At 37.9% G+C, this 14442-nt stretch overlaps 1 protein-coding gene across 3 annotated transcripts in view; it reads right to left on the bottom strand.

The window, feature by feature from the left end:
* ROBO1 (roundabout guidance receptor 1) overlaps nt 1–14442 on the bottom strand; it is a 1020189-nt gene that overhangs the window by 32874 nt on the left and 972873 nt on the right. The window contains exons 21-25 of one of the 3 annotated variants that reach the window (XM_040980627.1): nt 14243–14269; nt 12793–12835; nt 6479–6633; nt 3991–4326; nt 2022–2129 (exon numbers count right to left, since the gene is read on the bottom strand). In XM_040980627.1, coding sequence (XP_040836561.1) covers nt 2022–2129; nt 3991–4326; nt 6479–6633; nt 12793–12835; nt 14243–14269 — 669 coding nt within the window. The remainder of the gene's footprint in view (nt 1–2021; nt 2130–3990; nt 4327–6478; nt 6634–12792; nt 12836–14242; nt 14270–14442) is intronic. The other 2 variants (XM_040980628.1, XM_040980629.1) reach the window with 2 other exon arrangements.

Here is a 14442-nt window from a genome sequence, read left to right as displayed (position 1 = left end):
TGTTCTTGCTCAGGCATGTTATTGCACCCAGTGTGGGCTGAGGGACAGGCTGTTATTAATGAACCAGGCCCACCAGCCCTCTGCCCAGGCGTCTCTGTGCTCTCTTCTGCCACTCTGTGGCCTTGCTGACACTAATCAGCATCTTTCTTTTGGTTTCTTGACACACAGCCACTATAACATGTACATGTTCTCAAGATGTCCAACATCACAAAATATCTCCTACATTTCATTGACTTGATTTGCTCTCTCCCCTGATTGTCACCATAATTAACGTACACCCTTATACTGTTTCACAAACTATTCACAGAACACCAAATGGTAACTATAAAACCTCAAGATCTAGCTACCTAACCTGTGGGAATGGAAGAACTAGAGTTTTTCCCATTAAGAAATGGTTCTCTCCGGAAGGGACTAAGAATTCAAAGATATAATGCATAAAATCCTCAACAATTAAAATATTTTTAATATGGTTTACTCAAAACAGAAAATCAGAAAAACAGAAGAAGGGCAGAAACACTTAATTAAAAAACACCTAGCAACAAATATAATCCAGTTGCTGGCAGGTGCTATTTTCACCGTGTCTTGGAGCCACAGGCTGGTCCTGTGGTCAGCGATTTTATTCTCATTGTGATGTGACTTGCCACATGTTAGCTTGAATAATGAACCGCCTTTAAATAGAAAAACAGGACGTAAGTACCAGCAAGCTCCCATCTGTAGGACCTATCAGAAGGGCAGCTGGCAAACAGCTGTAATAGCACGCAGATCCCAGGAAAAAGGCCTCAATGTGGCCTTCAAGGCACTTACAGATTGAAGTTGGGAGACTACTTCAGAAGTTTATTGGTACAAACATTGAGGAACCGTAGAGAGATCGGAAACAGAGACTCGTCCCCATTGGACCTACAGCTACTCTTACTGACTTCTAGGCCTTTGATTCTGCTCAAGTATCCTCAAACACTATGTGCTTTCAAAGTGCAGTTTCAGATCATAATATATTCAGCAAATTATGTGTATAATATTTTTAGGTATGATTGGTGAGGAAAATAGCTTTATAAAATATCTTTTATTTGATAGAGAATGACAGGCAAAGACAGATAAAAACACACACAGCATTCCCTCCCCCATCCCCCGCCACTCCATCTGCTGGTTCACTCCACAGACGCCCACAATGGCCGGAGTCAAAGCCTGGAACAGAGAACCAAACTATCAGAGCATGATCTGCTGCTTTCCAGGGTGTGCACTTGTAGAAAGCTGGAATCAGGAGCTTGAGCTGGTAAGAGAATGCAGGTACTCTAATGTGGAATGCAGGTGTCCTAACCAGTGCCTTAATACATAGGGGAAAGGCTTGCTCCCACAAAATGATAAAAAAAAAAAAAAAAAACTTTTTTAAACATTAGAAATAGAGGGGGAGAGGGATGGGAGTGAGAGGGAAGGAGGGGTAAGGGGAGAGAAAGAGAGAGAGAGGGAGAGAGAGGTCTTCCATCCATTACTATAGCTTCATTCATCGGGCAACAACCTATACTGGATTGGTCTTAGGCCAGGAGTCAAGAGCTTCTTCTGGGTCTCCCACCTGGCTAGTGGGAACTCAGATCCATGAACTATGTACCTCTGCTTTCTCAGTCCATTATCAGGGAGATGTATCAAAATGGAGCAGTAGCCAGGAGACAAATCAGTGCCCACATGGGATACCCACATCACAGCAGGCAGTTTTATCTATTCCGCTATAATGCTGCCTCCTCACCCCCACACAATGTAACTCCTTTGAAAGATAACCCATGATCTGGCTTTGCTAGCACTCATTAATGAGGAAGAAAATAGGATGCTCAGTTATTGTTGGCTTTTAGAACATACACCTGTCACCGAGTAGGCAGTCTCTTGCGTTGCACAGATGAGACTCATGCTAGGAATACAAAATATATGAAATGGCTAAACATGTCTCCTACCTGGTCAGTCCACCGACATTCACTTACTGATCTTGGAGCACCATCTGTTTAAAAGGACAGGTTGATTTTCCCCTTACTTACCAGATGTGCTACTGCCCCGGTCTGAACTGTTGTAGGATCCTCCTGTATTTTGGTCATATGATTGATTGTAGGGGATAGTCGGAGGAATTGCATCATTTGCTCGATAATCTAGACATGTCAGTTGGAAAAAAAATAAATATGATTTTCATTGTGCAAATCATTTTTTTAAATTTCTAAATCACTGTAGAAACTAGCCGGATTACTTACTCACTTTTCGTTTTTACATTCAGATGTTCCAGAAATGAAAGTTTTAGGTTAAAAATGGAGATTTATACACACAACACACACACATATATATATATATTTTTAACTGTAAGCATATTTATATATAAGGTATCTAAGGTTAAAATATTACAAAACGTAATAATAGTAATAGAGATCATAAAACCACCATGTTTGCAAATCATACAACATAAATTATATTAAAATACATATTAAAATAGAAAACTGTCAGCAAGATTATATCTGACAAAAGCTATATCCACGATAAGGAAACAAAAATGTCTTAATTGGCCCCAGAAATGCTTCTGCTTACTTAGGCAAAGGTGAAAATCCAAATGGTAAGCTCCCCAGTGGAATTTAGTCTGTTAATCTTGTGTCAGTCTAGTTGCATTCCAGCGTCTTTATTACAGTCAGAGCTACCAAATCTGCTTACAGGCAATGTAAACAATTGGAAATATTTGTACAGAAGCCTGTCAGAGCTTTCCAAAGTCAAGAGTAAAACCACACACTAACGAAGAATAATGGGACAACAGTTTGAATCCCCCCTGTAAATCCCATAATTGCAGAAACTGTTCTATTCACTTTTGTCAATCTTTGTCATGAATTCATATAGTGCTCTCCTTAAATATTTATTATATTAGGTTGTCATTTCAATCAGCTGCTTTTTTGAACGTGGGAAAAGGCTAGATGACTTCGTAACCAATTTAAAACACATCCGATAAACAAAGACTATCAAAGGAATTGTTTATCTTTTTGTAATCTTCATCGGCAATGTGTTATATTTTTGAAGAAAATGTTTCCAACTCAAGCCAAAGGAAAATATGACAATACTACAAAAAAGTTAGTGAAAAATTGAATTCAAAGGTAATTTCATTTTACTACAAAACACTTCGGAAGTACATGCATGCCCATGAGTTTATGTCTCAAATTATCTACAATAAAATGTATTTCTTACTTGGGTACTTGCACAACATTGCCCCACATTAGAGCAATACCTTTTTTCTAGAGGTATATTTTGCAAATCAGGTTATTAAAGCAGTAGCCTAAAGGACTACAAAGAAACCAAATACCTATCTCCTCCAACTCTCACACATTACAATGGAGAAACATTCCCCTCAGGCCATAAAATACTATTCTGCTGCTTCAAGTTAATTCTAAACTCAATTTATTTTAGATTCTATACTGACAGACTTCAATCAGGCCAACCAAAGAAATGTAGGCCTTAAAATTATATATATTGCAAGTCTTAGTACCCACACGAGGTAAGTATAATACAACAAATTGAACCACTTCTCCAGTTCAAGCTTAATTTAATTATTTTCCTTCAGTTTAATATAAAAATGCCATTCATTTATATGACCATGTAGAAGCAATTATCTTTCATCCTCAAGTGGAAAGAATGGGATAGTCTATTTATGGAAAATGTGAGGTATTGTGGTTGGACATCTGCCTTATGAATAAAAGATTATCTGTCCTCAGCAATTCCTTACCTACTATTAAATTTAAATTAATCTCAAAACCGTTTGAAAATGCTTATATATTATTATAAAATCAATTTTCCAGTGTTATTGTTGTGCTAATGAACTTTTTGACACTGGAAATTTTGAAACCAAAGAAATAAGAAAATATTGGGAACCAAAGAAATGGTCTGACTTGAGAGTCTGAGGCAAGTCTCATCAACAGCTCATCCTGACGAGTCAAGAGCATCAGTACAGCAAAGCATGGGAGAGAATGGTAAGCGTATCACCTTTGTTCAGCTTGTTCTGCTCCATGATGTTATACTGAACTGGTGCCACCTCTTGCTTCTGCGGACCAGGTGGTTTCCAGTGCTTCTCGCCGGAGTCCCCACTGCCATTGCTCATGTTATTGCTGAGGTTTGACTGGATGAGTTGGGTGGTGGCGTAAGGTGTGGGCTGCCCTGATGGATTGACAAAACGCCCATCCTTCAGATTTGGGCTATTGAAGGTTTTCATCTCATTGATTTTGTTACTAAGGTCCACATCACCATAAACAGTTGACTCAGGGAGCATCAGATTTGTTTGTTTGTTATCCAGTTGGTTGTTATAATTTGCTATACAATCAGCTATGTGCAATGGAGAGGAAAAGGAAAACGTCATTCTGCAGGGTTCTTGGTTTTAAATTTCTAAGTAGCTTTGCCAGTCACAGTGAACTTGCTAGTTATAGTACAAATGGACTTAAGGAAGACCGACACACAGAGTCTTATACACTTTCTAAAGAAAACAAAACCAGATGAAATAAGACAGAATCTGCATGGAGAATCATTTTGAGCTTGAATTTCTTCTAGCAAATATTTCATCCAATTTAACATAGTTTTTCTTTGCCAACTTCATTATTAATGATATCACTTAAAAAAATAAAGGTATAAATACCTTTATTGTCAACTTTAAATGGTCTGGTCTTGGGCTACTACTGCACTATTAGAAACAGTTGTTGAAGCAACAGAACAAAGTATATGGGTTGAGATTTCAGACAAAGGGAACAAAAAGCTTTAATTAAGCTTAAAACATCATTACTTTGTTCATGTTGCTTAAAATTGTTACCAACCTTATCAAGTTAGAGAATTTTTTTTAGAGAATTGTTTTTAAACAACGTTTTTAAGAAATGATAAGTTAACATGCTTGCTACTCTGAATAAATAAGCATGAATACACTCTTAGCAAATCTATAAATTCTTTATCTAACTGAACTGTGCATTTCAACCATAAAGGCCTGGGATGCAGGGATATGTAATTCATCTGGTCTTCCTATGTATTAAATTTTGTTTAATAGTGGTCAAGAAATAACATAAAGGTACTAATGTTCTGATAATCTAATTTTGCTTTGCTGATCATTCTGTATGAATGTTTTCCAATAACTTGCTTGAAATGATGGACACAGGCTCTGTATGTTGAGTATCCATTGGGCACATGTCACTTCAGAGCACTTGAATTACAAAGAGCAATTGAGAAATTGAATTGAAATTGTATTTATTCCACTAATTTAATATAAATAGCGATCAGTAGCCTCTGGCTACCACATTAGTCAAGACAGTCCCAAATCTCAATTTTAATAAGTATCACCATTTTTCTTCCTTGTAAGTGTCAGCATAGTGCTTCTCTCACCACTGATTATGTGAATATTCGCTTTTCAGGATAACTAGGCTAATCCTTCACCTGCAATCCCCTCATTCCAAATGGGTGCTGATTCCTGTCCAGACCGTTCTATTTCCTATCCAGCTCCCTGCTTATGGTCTGGGAAAGCAGGAGAAGAGAACTAGGTCTGGGCACCTGCACCCTAATGGGAGACAGAAAGGAAGTGCCTGACTCCTGATTTCTGATGGGCTCAACTCTGGCTGTTGTCACCATTTGGGGCAGTGAGTCAGCAGAGCCAACAGGTGGAAGATCTGTCTTTCTCTCTCTGTAACCCTGCCTTTCACATAAAAGCAAAATAAATCTTTAAAAGTAAAAGAAAAAACATAAGAAGGATTTAAGGGTACATGCACACAGACTATTCTAGGTTTTATTCTTTATAAGACATTAAACCATAGCTTAAATGTCATCTTGTTTTTCCCTTGAATTACAAATGCTATATTATGTCCACAGTCATCTTTAAGCTCAATATTTTCTATGTGAATACTGATTACTTTTTGTAAAAGAACATTTATTTTGTTATCTGAAATCTTTTTTACTTTGCATCCAATCTTTTCCTATTATGGCTAAGTACAAAATATTTCTTAATAAAAATATATAATAGGAAATAATTATATGCACACACTCATCTAAAAAACACATATTTCCTAAATCTCTAGTATTTTTAGACAATAAAATGTGACTTAAAGTTTGTGTTATTTTTTACTTAAAATCCTGTTACTACTATGGTACATTTCTTACAATTATGGATATATTGAACTTTTGTCATTCCCTGAATGCTGAAAATAATACTACAAATAACTAAATAGTTTGCAATTAAACAGCATAACCACATACATTCTTAAAAAGAGAGATATTTGGAAATGATTTCATTTTTCTTTATTTGCTATCTATTCTAGAATTTACACTCTACAGGGAATTCTATTCTATTCTAGAATTTACACTCTACATGCTATACTAAAATCTTCATGGAAGGTAAGCTATGGAAGATTGGGGATGGGAGAAGTACAGGCATCAGGCTAGTCTGCTAGTCTATAGCAAGCATTTCATGAAAACACGTTGTCCAAGTTCTCTCTGTGTCCCTAACCTGGGCGACTGTATGTTGTCAGGTTGCTGTCGCTATTCCCGTTGCCTGCTGTGCAGCAGTTGATGGAGCAGTCATTGTGATTGTTGCCAGTGTTTGGCCACGTGTCAGCCAGCCATGGCTGTGTGGCAGGTTCACTGATGTTGAGAAGTCCTGGCCTAAAGGGGAGAGGAGGAGGAGGAGGGAAATAGACAAGCAAAGGTTATGTAAATAGAACAGCATATTTCCTATTGCGAACGCCAACATGCTCTTCAGAGCTTTATTCTCACAAACAACTAGCTGAATCATGCTGAGTGATATCATTCCCTATGCTACACAGACAAGGAAATTGCAAAATCATGTTCCAAGGTTTGCATCAGTTTGCTCAGAAAAATAAATGTAAATTGGAAGAGTTTACACATAAGATCGACCATATATTTAGAGATGATGATTAATAACCAAACATGAAATCTGAATGTGTAAATACTATAAATTTGAGTCCCTTAGTGGCTTGACAAATATCCTAGACGAGGCAGTTTTCATATTTTCAATTTTTACTTGAGTCAAAAATTCACAAGTCTTCTGACACCTTTACTGAAAAACGGAACGAGTTTTACTTAGACAATGGAGCCTTCATAGTGAGCACATTTACATAGTTTTCTTAGAGACTCTTCCAAAAAGTTTGAGGTTCTGTGACATCTTGCCTGCAGCCCCATCAAAGTTTTAGTGCACATTTCTGGAAGCCTGTCAACATTTTCTGATGGTGATAACAAAAATGCCCTAAATCCCTACATAAGCAAAGGAAAGCTACTGGGTTGAATCTGGTAAAACAAAATTGTACACAACAAGATGTAATAGTATTCCTTTTTTTCTGGAAGGGGAGGCAGGGGAAACTTAACAGATGGTAATGTGGTAACACATTGGAGTTGCAAAATACATAAGCAATTCTGAATGGGAGACTCGGAACACTGGTGCGAAGGACTACAACTCCAGTCCACAAAGGCCATTCATTCCGGTCCTTTCCAAAGCCTTGACAAAAGTGATAATTCAGCAGAAAAGGTGACAATGTATGACTTGTCCCAACAGACGGGTACTATGGACGCTGCAAAGATTTTCTTTGAGATTTAATTTGCTTCGTTGCTCATTTGTGGCTGCTTTAATAAAGTACAGTCACTAAGCTTCTCATTTACCTGAAACTCAAAAACCTGACATTTCCCCTACCATAGTTCCTAAGTCATCAACTGAGCAAGTTCATTATGAAAAAAAAAATGGTCATTTTAGGAACAATTCATTTAAATGCAGAATATCTGTATTCAATTGTGTGTGTGTATTTCTTTATACAATAAAATGAATGTACATACTCTTTGTTTTCAAGATGAAGCCTTATTCTGAATGTATTCACAAGTACTAACTAATGCATTTAATTAACACCACAACTTTACAAAGAAAACGCTGCTAACAGGCAAACTTTACATGTAAGAATCTGGCACATTTGAGAAGTGTTAGAAACTTGCACATGGTCATGCAAGTTGAATTCATGGTAAAGCTGGGATTCAAACTCAAGCAGTGTAGGCCTGGAATTCTCTCCTGCATCCAGAAGGAAAAAAGCACACATGCTGGAGTGTGTGGAAGCCTCCTAAAGCTCTCACATATTCTTAATAAAAGGAAGAGAGGAGAAACCCATCTGAAGTACTGAAATTTAGGATAAAGCTGTAAAGACTGAGCCAACAGACCATTAAAATTGTTGATAAGAACACGCTTTGAAGAGTAATGCCGCTGAGCTGTTGAAATTTCAAACATTTAAATGCAAGCTCTATGAGAGCTATCTGGGTTCTTTGAAATAGATGTCAGTTGCAGAAATTCCTCCCTGAGTAATCTTTAGTTTTCCTATTTTATTTTCCCTGAACTTAAACTATGAATGTTATCACTGTAGAAGTTATTAAAAATAAAACTCCATACTTGACACTGTACAGATGTTATGGGGTGTTTGAAGTATGGGTCAAGTAGAAATTTTCCAGTCTTGAGTTGTATGTTTGAAAATGAATAAACAATATTTCTATGCTACTATGAATCCCTGTGAAAACCACTTTCTCACTGAATACTTTGATGTCATCAGGGGCTGAGAGAACTTTTCACACATATGGGTGATTTCCAACAGGAAGGAAGATTAACAACTTAAATCCTGGGGTTTTTTTAAGACTTGAATTTGGGTGTGAGTCATAGTTATTTGCCCAAACACATACTAAAATGCCCTAGGTGTGTTAGTCTTTTGAAACTGTAAACTTTATAGGCTGCCTTTAATACGTCTAGCTTTACCTAGTGCTTTTGAAATAGATTTTAGATGCCCAACAATAAAATACCTAAGCAAAAGCAAAATGAACGTTACAAGGATGAACCAGCAGCTGGGATATGTAATGTTATCGTTTCTGTGTATATGCAGTTTTAAAATGCCTTTACAGCAAAATAAACTCATCTTTTAATTCATTTTCCATGAATTTTTTTTAAGTATCATTAAAATCTCTGAAGGGAGTAGATTTGTGTCATGAAGCAAAAGAAGACACATGTACTTTAATCATTGTTTGACAATGACCTTTAATCTCTCATCTTGTCTTTCTTAAGTTATTTTCATCACACATTCTGGGAAAAATTATCTGAACTATTCAACCACAAAATAAAACACTCCAGGGTCCAGGGGCTGGGAAAATGGTGGTAAAAGCTGGCTCTAAGGGTTGTCGGGCTGCAAGTCGGGGGGATAAAGCTAAGCCAGCCAATGCTATACCGAGCAGCAGGGCTTGAGCTGTATTTCTTTGTCACATCCCACTGACAGGAAATATGACGCTGGCACTCCCTGTAAAATCAGCATGATTTCTAACCCCTCTTCAGTTTTCCAATCCTTTGACATGGTTCATGTCTTTGTGAGAATTTTAAGTTTTTTTTTTCCAAGAAATTTTAGGATATTTGATGTAGCAAACTAAATGAATAGGAACACACAGCTACTTAATATTCCTATGGTTGACCCCCTGAATAACCTCACATAGACTTTGCATTTTTCCAGGTGACAGAGGGTCACCCAGCTTGCCATGATCCTCCTTCTCTCCTTTCTGGGAACTGGATTTCTAATCTTTGGGAATTAGAAGAGAGTCCTAGATTACCAAGTCTTTCACTAGAGTGAAAACTTAGCTCAAAATAAATCACTAACTGAACTCAGGTGTTTCAACATTAATTTAACCATCTACTCCATCATGACTTTCTTGGACAGATACTGGTACTATCTTTCAAAGATAAATAATCCACATGATATATTTGGATGTATTGACATAATTTACTGAATCATATTAAGCAATAGGAAAAAAATTCACTAAACGATAGGTCGTGTCTATAGGTATTCCAGGTCTCACTTTTTATTCCCAGGGGTATCATACACTAAAGATCGACAAACCCCCTTCTATTAAGGACCACATGGCAACCTCTTAAGCCTCTACAGTCATATTTCTGCTGTACCCATTCAACTTGGCCACCTCAGTGCAAATGCACACATGGAAATACATGAAGAAATGAGCCTTTCCATATTATCAAATTCTGCTTATGCAAACAATATTGGGCTGGATATTGTTTGAGAATGAGCATGACTGAAGCAAAAGAATTGTGTTGCTCTTGTTTGGTGCTTAACGATATTGTTCACAGCAAAAGGTTTGAGAAAGGTTTCAGAAGGGGAAGTTCAACAAACACATGAGGGGCAACGACATAAAGCAGATGCAGTGTGTTAGGGCCAGGTAACAGAATCCAATATTGGCACATACCAGGTAGGTGACACTGATTGTGGTGTGTTGCTCAAAGGGACAAGAAGTGAATTTGCAAAGCCCTCAGGTTTGTAGGTTTCACATGCATTGCTGAGTTAGGGATTTGATATTTTAATCATGCTGGGTCCTACAGAAAATGGGATTTTCAGCAGCTCACAGATATGATCAATATGCATTTCATAAGCTCATTCTTGTTTCAGTGAGCAAATGGAATTGGCAGGATGTAGCGTTCATTAAGAAGCTGAAGGAAGGCCAGCTGAAAAATTCTGTCATAGATTAGGTAAAAGGAGAACAAGGGCTTGAAGTGAAGGAATATTAGGGGTAGTGCCAAAGGTCAGAGCTGGAGTCAAAGGGATGCCGTGATGGATGAAGAAGTTGGGAGGGGATGGCCAGAAAGCTTTGGCTTGTATATTATCAGTCAAGTGAAGTGGAAAGCCAAAAGCAATCAGAGTGTAGGGGATGGACATGAAAGACGGCAATGCAGAAATGGGCTTTGCTCTTCATCCTCCCACACTTGCTGGAACACAAAACAGTCGCAAAGACCCTTACCATCACACACCGCAGTGACGCCTCTTCCTAATGCACCTCGGTATTTCTTGCATGTTCAATTTACTCCACTGCCCTTACTAACTACGGATACTACACAACTCTACTTTTTTAAAAAGACACTGATTGTTTGTCATCTATCTCCCCCACCATAACATAAGGACAAGAATTTTAAATGCCACGCTGATACATTCCAAGCAACCAAAAGAGCAGCTGTCACACAGTAGGTATTCAATATATTTAACAAATAAAATTATCTGTAAAACTCAACACTTCTTCCAACATCCTAACCTTTCCCATCCCTTCATTATGGAAAAGTAATACTTTCTGCTTGCTCTTTTACATAGATCAGTCTTTCTGTGGTATTCTAGTATAGACAGAAAAAACCATGTCTGTGGTGCGTCTCAGTGAGGTTCCCATGCAGGTGCACATCACGTTGTCAGTTCTGCCACAGAAACTAGACCTGCTCCCTCAGCACTTCTGGCATTGTTTCCAGTGTGACGGTTTGGTGTGTCTTGGCTGTAAATTCCTTTACAACAGGAACCAGGTTGGTATTTCTGACTCTGCACATGTGTGTGAGCCTGTGCACACAAGTCCACGCACACGAACTAGTGAAGAACGTATATAAGAAGCTCAAAAGGCACTTCCCTAGACTTGGATGAACAGAAAACCTGAGGCCTGTAGTCGTGACTGTAGACCTGTGGAGAGGTGGTTGACAGTCAGTCATTCCACAGCTACCCACAGGGTACTGTTCTGGCACCAAAGGCACTTGCACGCATGGAGGGGTTGTGGATCGGAGGGGTTTCTCCCAAACGCACAACCACATTCTGCTTGGATTCCCACAGTAAGTGGCTTTATTCATTTTGAACATCTCCTTAGCTTTGGGGGGTGTTCCAGCATCTGGTTTTGTTTCACAAGTTTGAAAACAGGAGAAAAGCAGTGCCCAGGAAAGAAAACGAGTATTCTTCTTGCCAAATGTGTGTGGTTTGTACTGAAGATGGTCGGTAGTCACCGTCCTTTCATTGGTATGCACGTGTTGTGCCAAACCTTTCAATGTTTGGCATCAGATGATTTGTTTCTAGGATTCAGGAGGAAAGCTTCCCCACTGCCCAGTAGCAGTGAGCACATTTTTTAACTATACAAGGACATGAGGTAAGTTAATCAAGCCTGAATCAGAAAATTGGTTGGTTGATGATTGTTTTTCTTATACCTTAAGCCAGATGAAACTGTTTCTGGGGAAGAAAATAACACTTATTGTGGAAAAGCCTGACAGTTGGCTCATGTAACTGATACCTTATTTCAGCCCCTTTAAGCCTCCTGTCACATCAATTTGTGATTTCTCGGTGAATATATTAAAGTTCACTGAATAATCATGACCAAAATAATAATAATAATAATAAACCTAAGATCCAGGCTAATTTTAATTAGAGTGCAGAAAAGACTTTTTGTTCACAGCCTACCTAGGTTTCTTCTTTCATCTGAACATATTTCCCTACAAAATGGAGATGCAAACTACGTTGATTCCATAACAAGAACAAACAAACATAACCTGTAACAATTGGCGAGCAACTGCTGTGTTCAGCAGGTTTTCAAGTGAACACTTTTCTTTGAAATTATCTTTAACCAGCCATAGTTCTTAATCTCCATAAATGCCATGGCTTAATCACTTTAACGCCTGTTAATTATCTATTATACCAGCAAGTCTGTTTTTTCTTGGTTCACGTGCTCCCTCTGGTGTTCATTTGCTGAGATGCAACTGTCCCTGCTAAGACCTAATACCTGCATTTTTGTGCCTGAAGCTTTGGTTCAACATCATAATTCAGTGGTTTTTGTTTTGTTTTTTTTTTTTTTTTGGTCCCCCCCCTCTTAAGGACATAGAGAAATTTCGCCTTTAAATCAAATCTTCCAAGCAAAAAGAGTGACATCATGGAAAAATACAATAAGTAACATCTGAAACCCATTTATGATCAACAAAACAAGTGAGACAATTACCTCCCTCCGCTGCTCACAGCTTCTCCTCCTCTCTGATAAGTAACTAGAAAGTCACAAAAAAGAAAAAGGAACAGTTAAGAGCCATGCTGATGTATTTAAAATGGTTGATTTTGTGAAAAATCTCCTCTATGTGGCATTCTCCCTCTCTTTCTACTCAGAAGAATCACAAAAAGCCACAGGCTATAGCAGATTTCTGATCCACCTGGACATTTTCTAAGAGTGCTTACAATGACAACATCACTCTTAGCTTCTTCTTACAACATGATTAAGAATTAGCCAAAAGAAATAAAAAAAAAGTTCAGTACAAGCCTATTAAATACAATTATCACACCTTTATACATTATCATTCCCACACATTGTTCAGTTTTGAGTTTATGACATCGTATGTTTTTTTAATTATAATCTTAAATTCAGTAAAAAGTTCCTTCTAGTGGATTATTTTGCCAGAGCTCGGAATACCAGCAGAGCAAAGCTCACTGGTGAATCTGCCTACAGACAAAGTGGCGCAGCAAGCGGTGACTGTCAATTAATGTGTCCTATTTTTTCATTGTGACTTACAGAAATATCTGTATTATATTTATATCAGACATGTCCCTATCATAAAAACACATTTTAACATTCTTGAAAGCATTTCCAGCACAACAAATTTTGGCAATTATAAAAAAATGTAGCCATAACAGCAACAGTAAGAATTTGAACATAGTTAGGCCTGAGGTTAAGAAGATTAGCTTTTCTGTAAACACAGACACATTTTTCTTGGAAGAAATGAGTTTTCAAAAGCTGCCAAATTCTGCTACTTAGAACAACTCCAAACTGGGAGTCTGTTAGGGAGAGATAACTGCTCCGAATGATTACTGTAACAGGATTAAAGGCGGGCAGCGTAACTTCAGGTACCCCTTCCAGCAGAGGTGAGCCCAGAGAAGAGGACCCATTTTGCAAGAGGCTGAAGAGAACCGAATGCTAGGACTTGGAGATAACGACAAGTTTTATCCATCCCATGTGCTGGATGTTTTGGTCATCTTTAAGGGTATTGATTCCCCGGACAGAGGATTACAAGGGAAAGAAATTATTGTTGGAAAAAAACCCCTGAAATCGCAGCTTAATTAAGGGAAGGAAAACCACTGCCAAGTATGAAATAATCAATAAGGTTATTAGCATGTTAAATCATGCTCAGGTCAGAAGCAGTGTGTCTACCTAATGAAACACATGCAAACAAGACTGCGAGGCAGCGTGGGGTAGCGAACAATTGCATTTGATGGGTGGAAAGCAACACCAACCGTTTCTACTTCCAAGGCATGCCTGGTGTGGCTATTTTAAGTATTGTATTCCATTTTATGTCCTTCCCCTCAATTTACAGGCAGAAAAAAAATGAAAATAAAAACAGAAACATAATAGTATAACACATGCCGAACTAACAAAGGAAAGGAGGAGGGTAAGTGCAAAAATATACCTGTTGGTGTGAAGGTAAAAGACGGGACTGAAAAATCAAAACAAAAAATAAACCAGTTATTAAGCTGAAGAAAGAAAGCGAACATATCACATTAGTATAAATCAAGCAGACAGCTGAACATAAAACAAATGTAAATAACTAAGCCCGTTGTTCTGACAATCTGATATATGAATAAAACCAACTTTGAGGTTGACAAAAGC

The sequence above is a fragment of the Ochotona curzoniae genome, unplaced genomic scaffold, assembly GCF_017591425.1.
Source record: "Ochotona curzoniae isolate NIBS_2020 unplaced genomic scaffold, NIBS_Ocur_1.0 contig_3498, whole genome shotgun sequence".
Lineage (NCBI taxonomy): Eukaryota > Metazoa > Chordata > Mammalia > Lagomorpha > Ochotonidae > Ochotona > Ochotona curzoniae.
The sequence above is the reverse complement of the archived record's forward strand: the minus strand, read 5'-3'. Positions and strand labels throughout refer to the sequence as shown.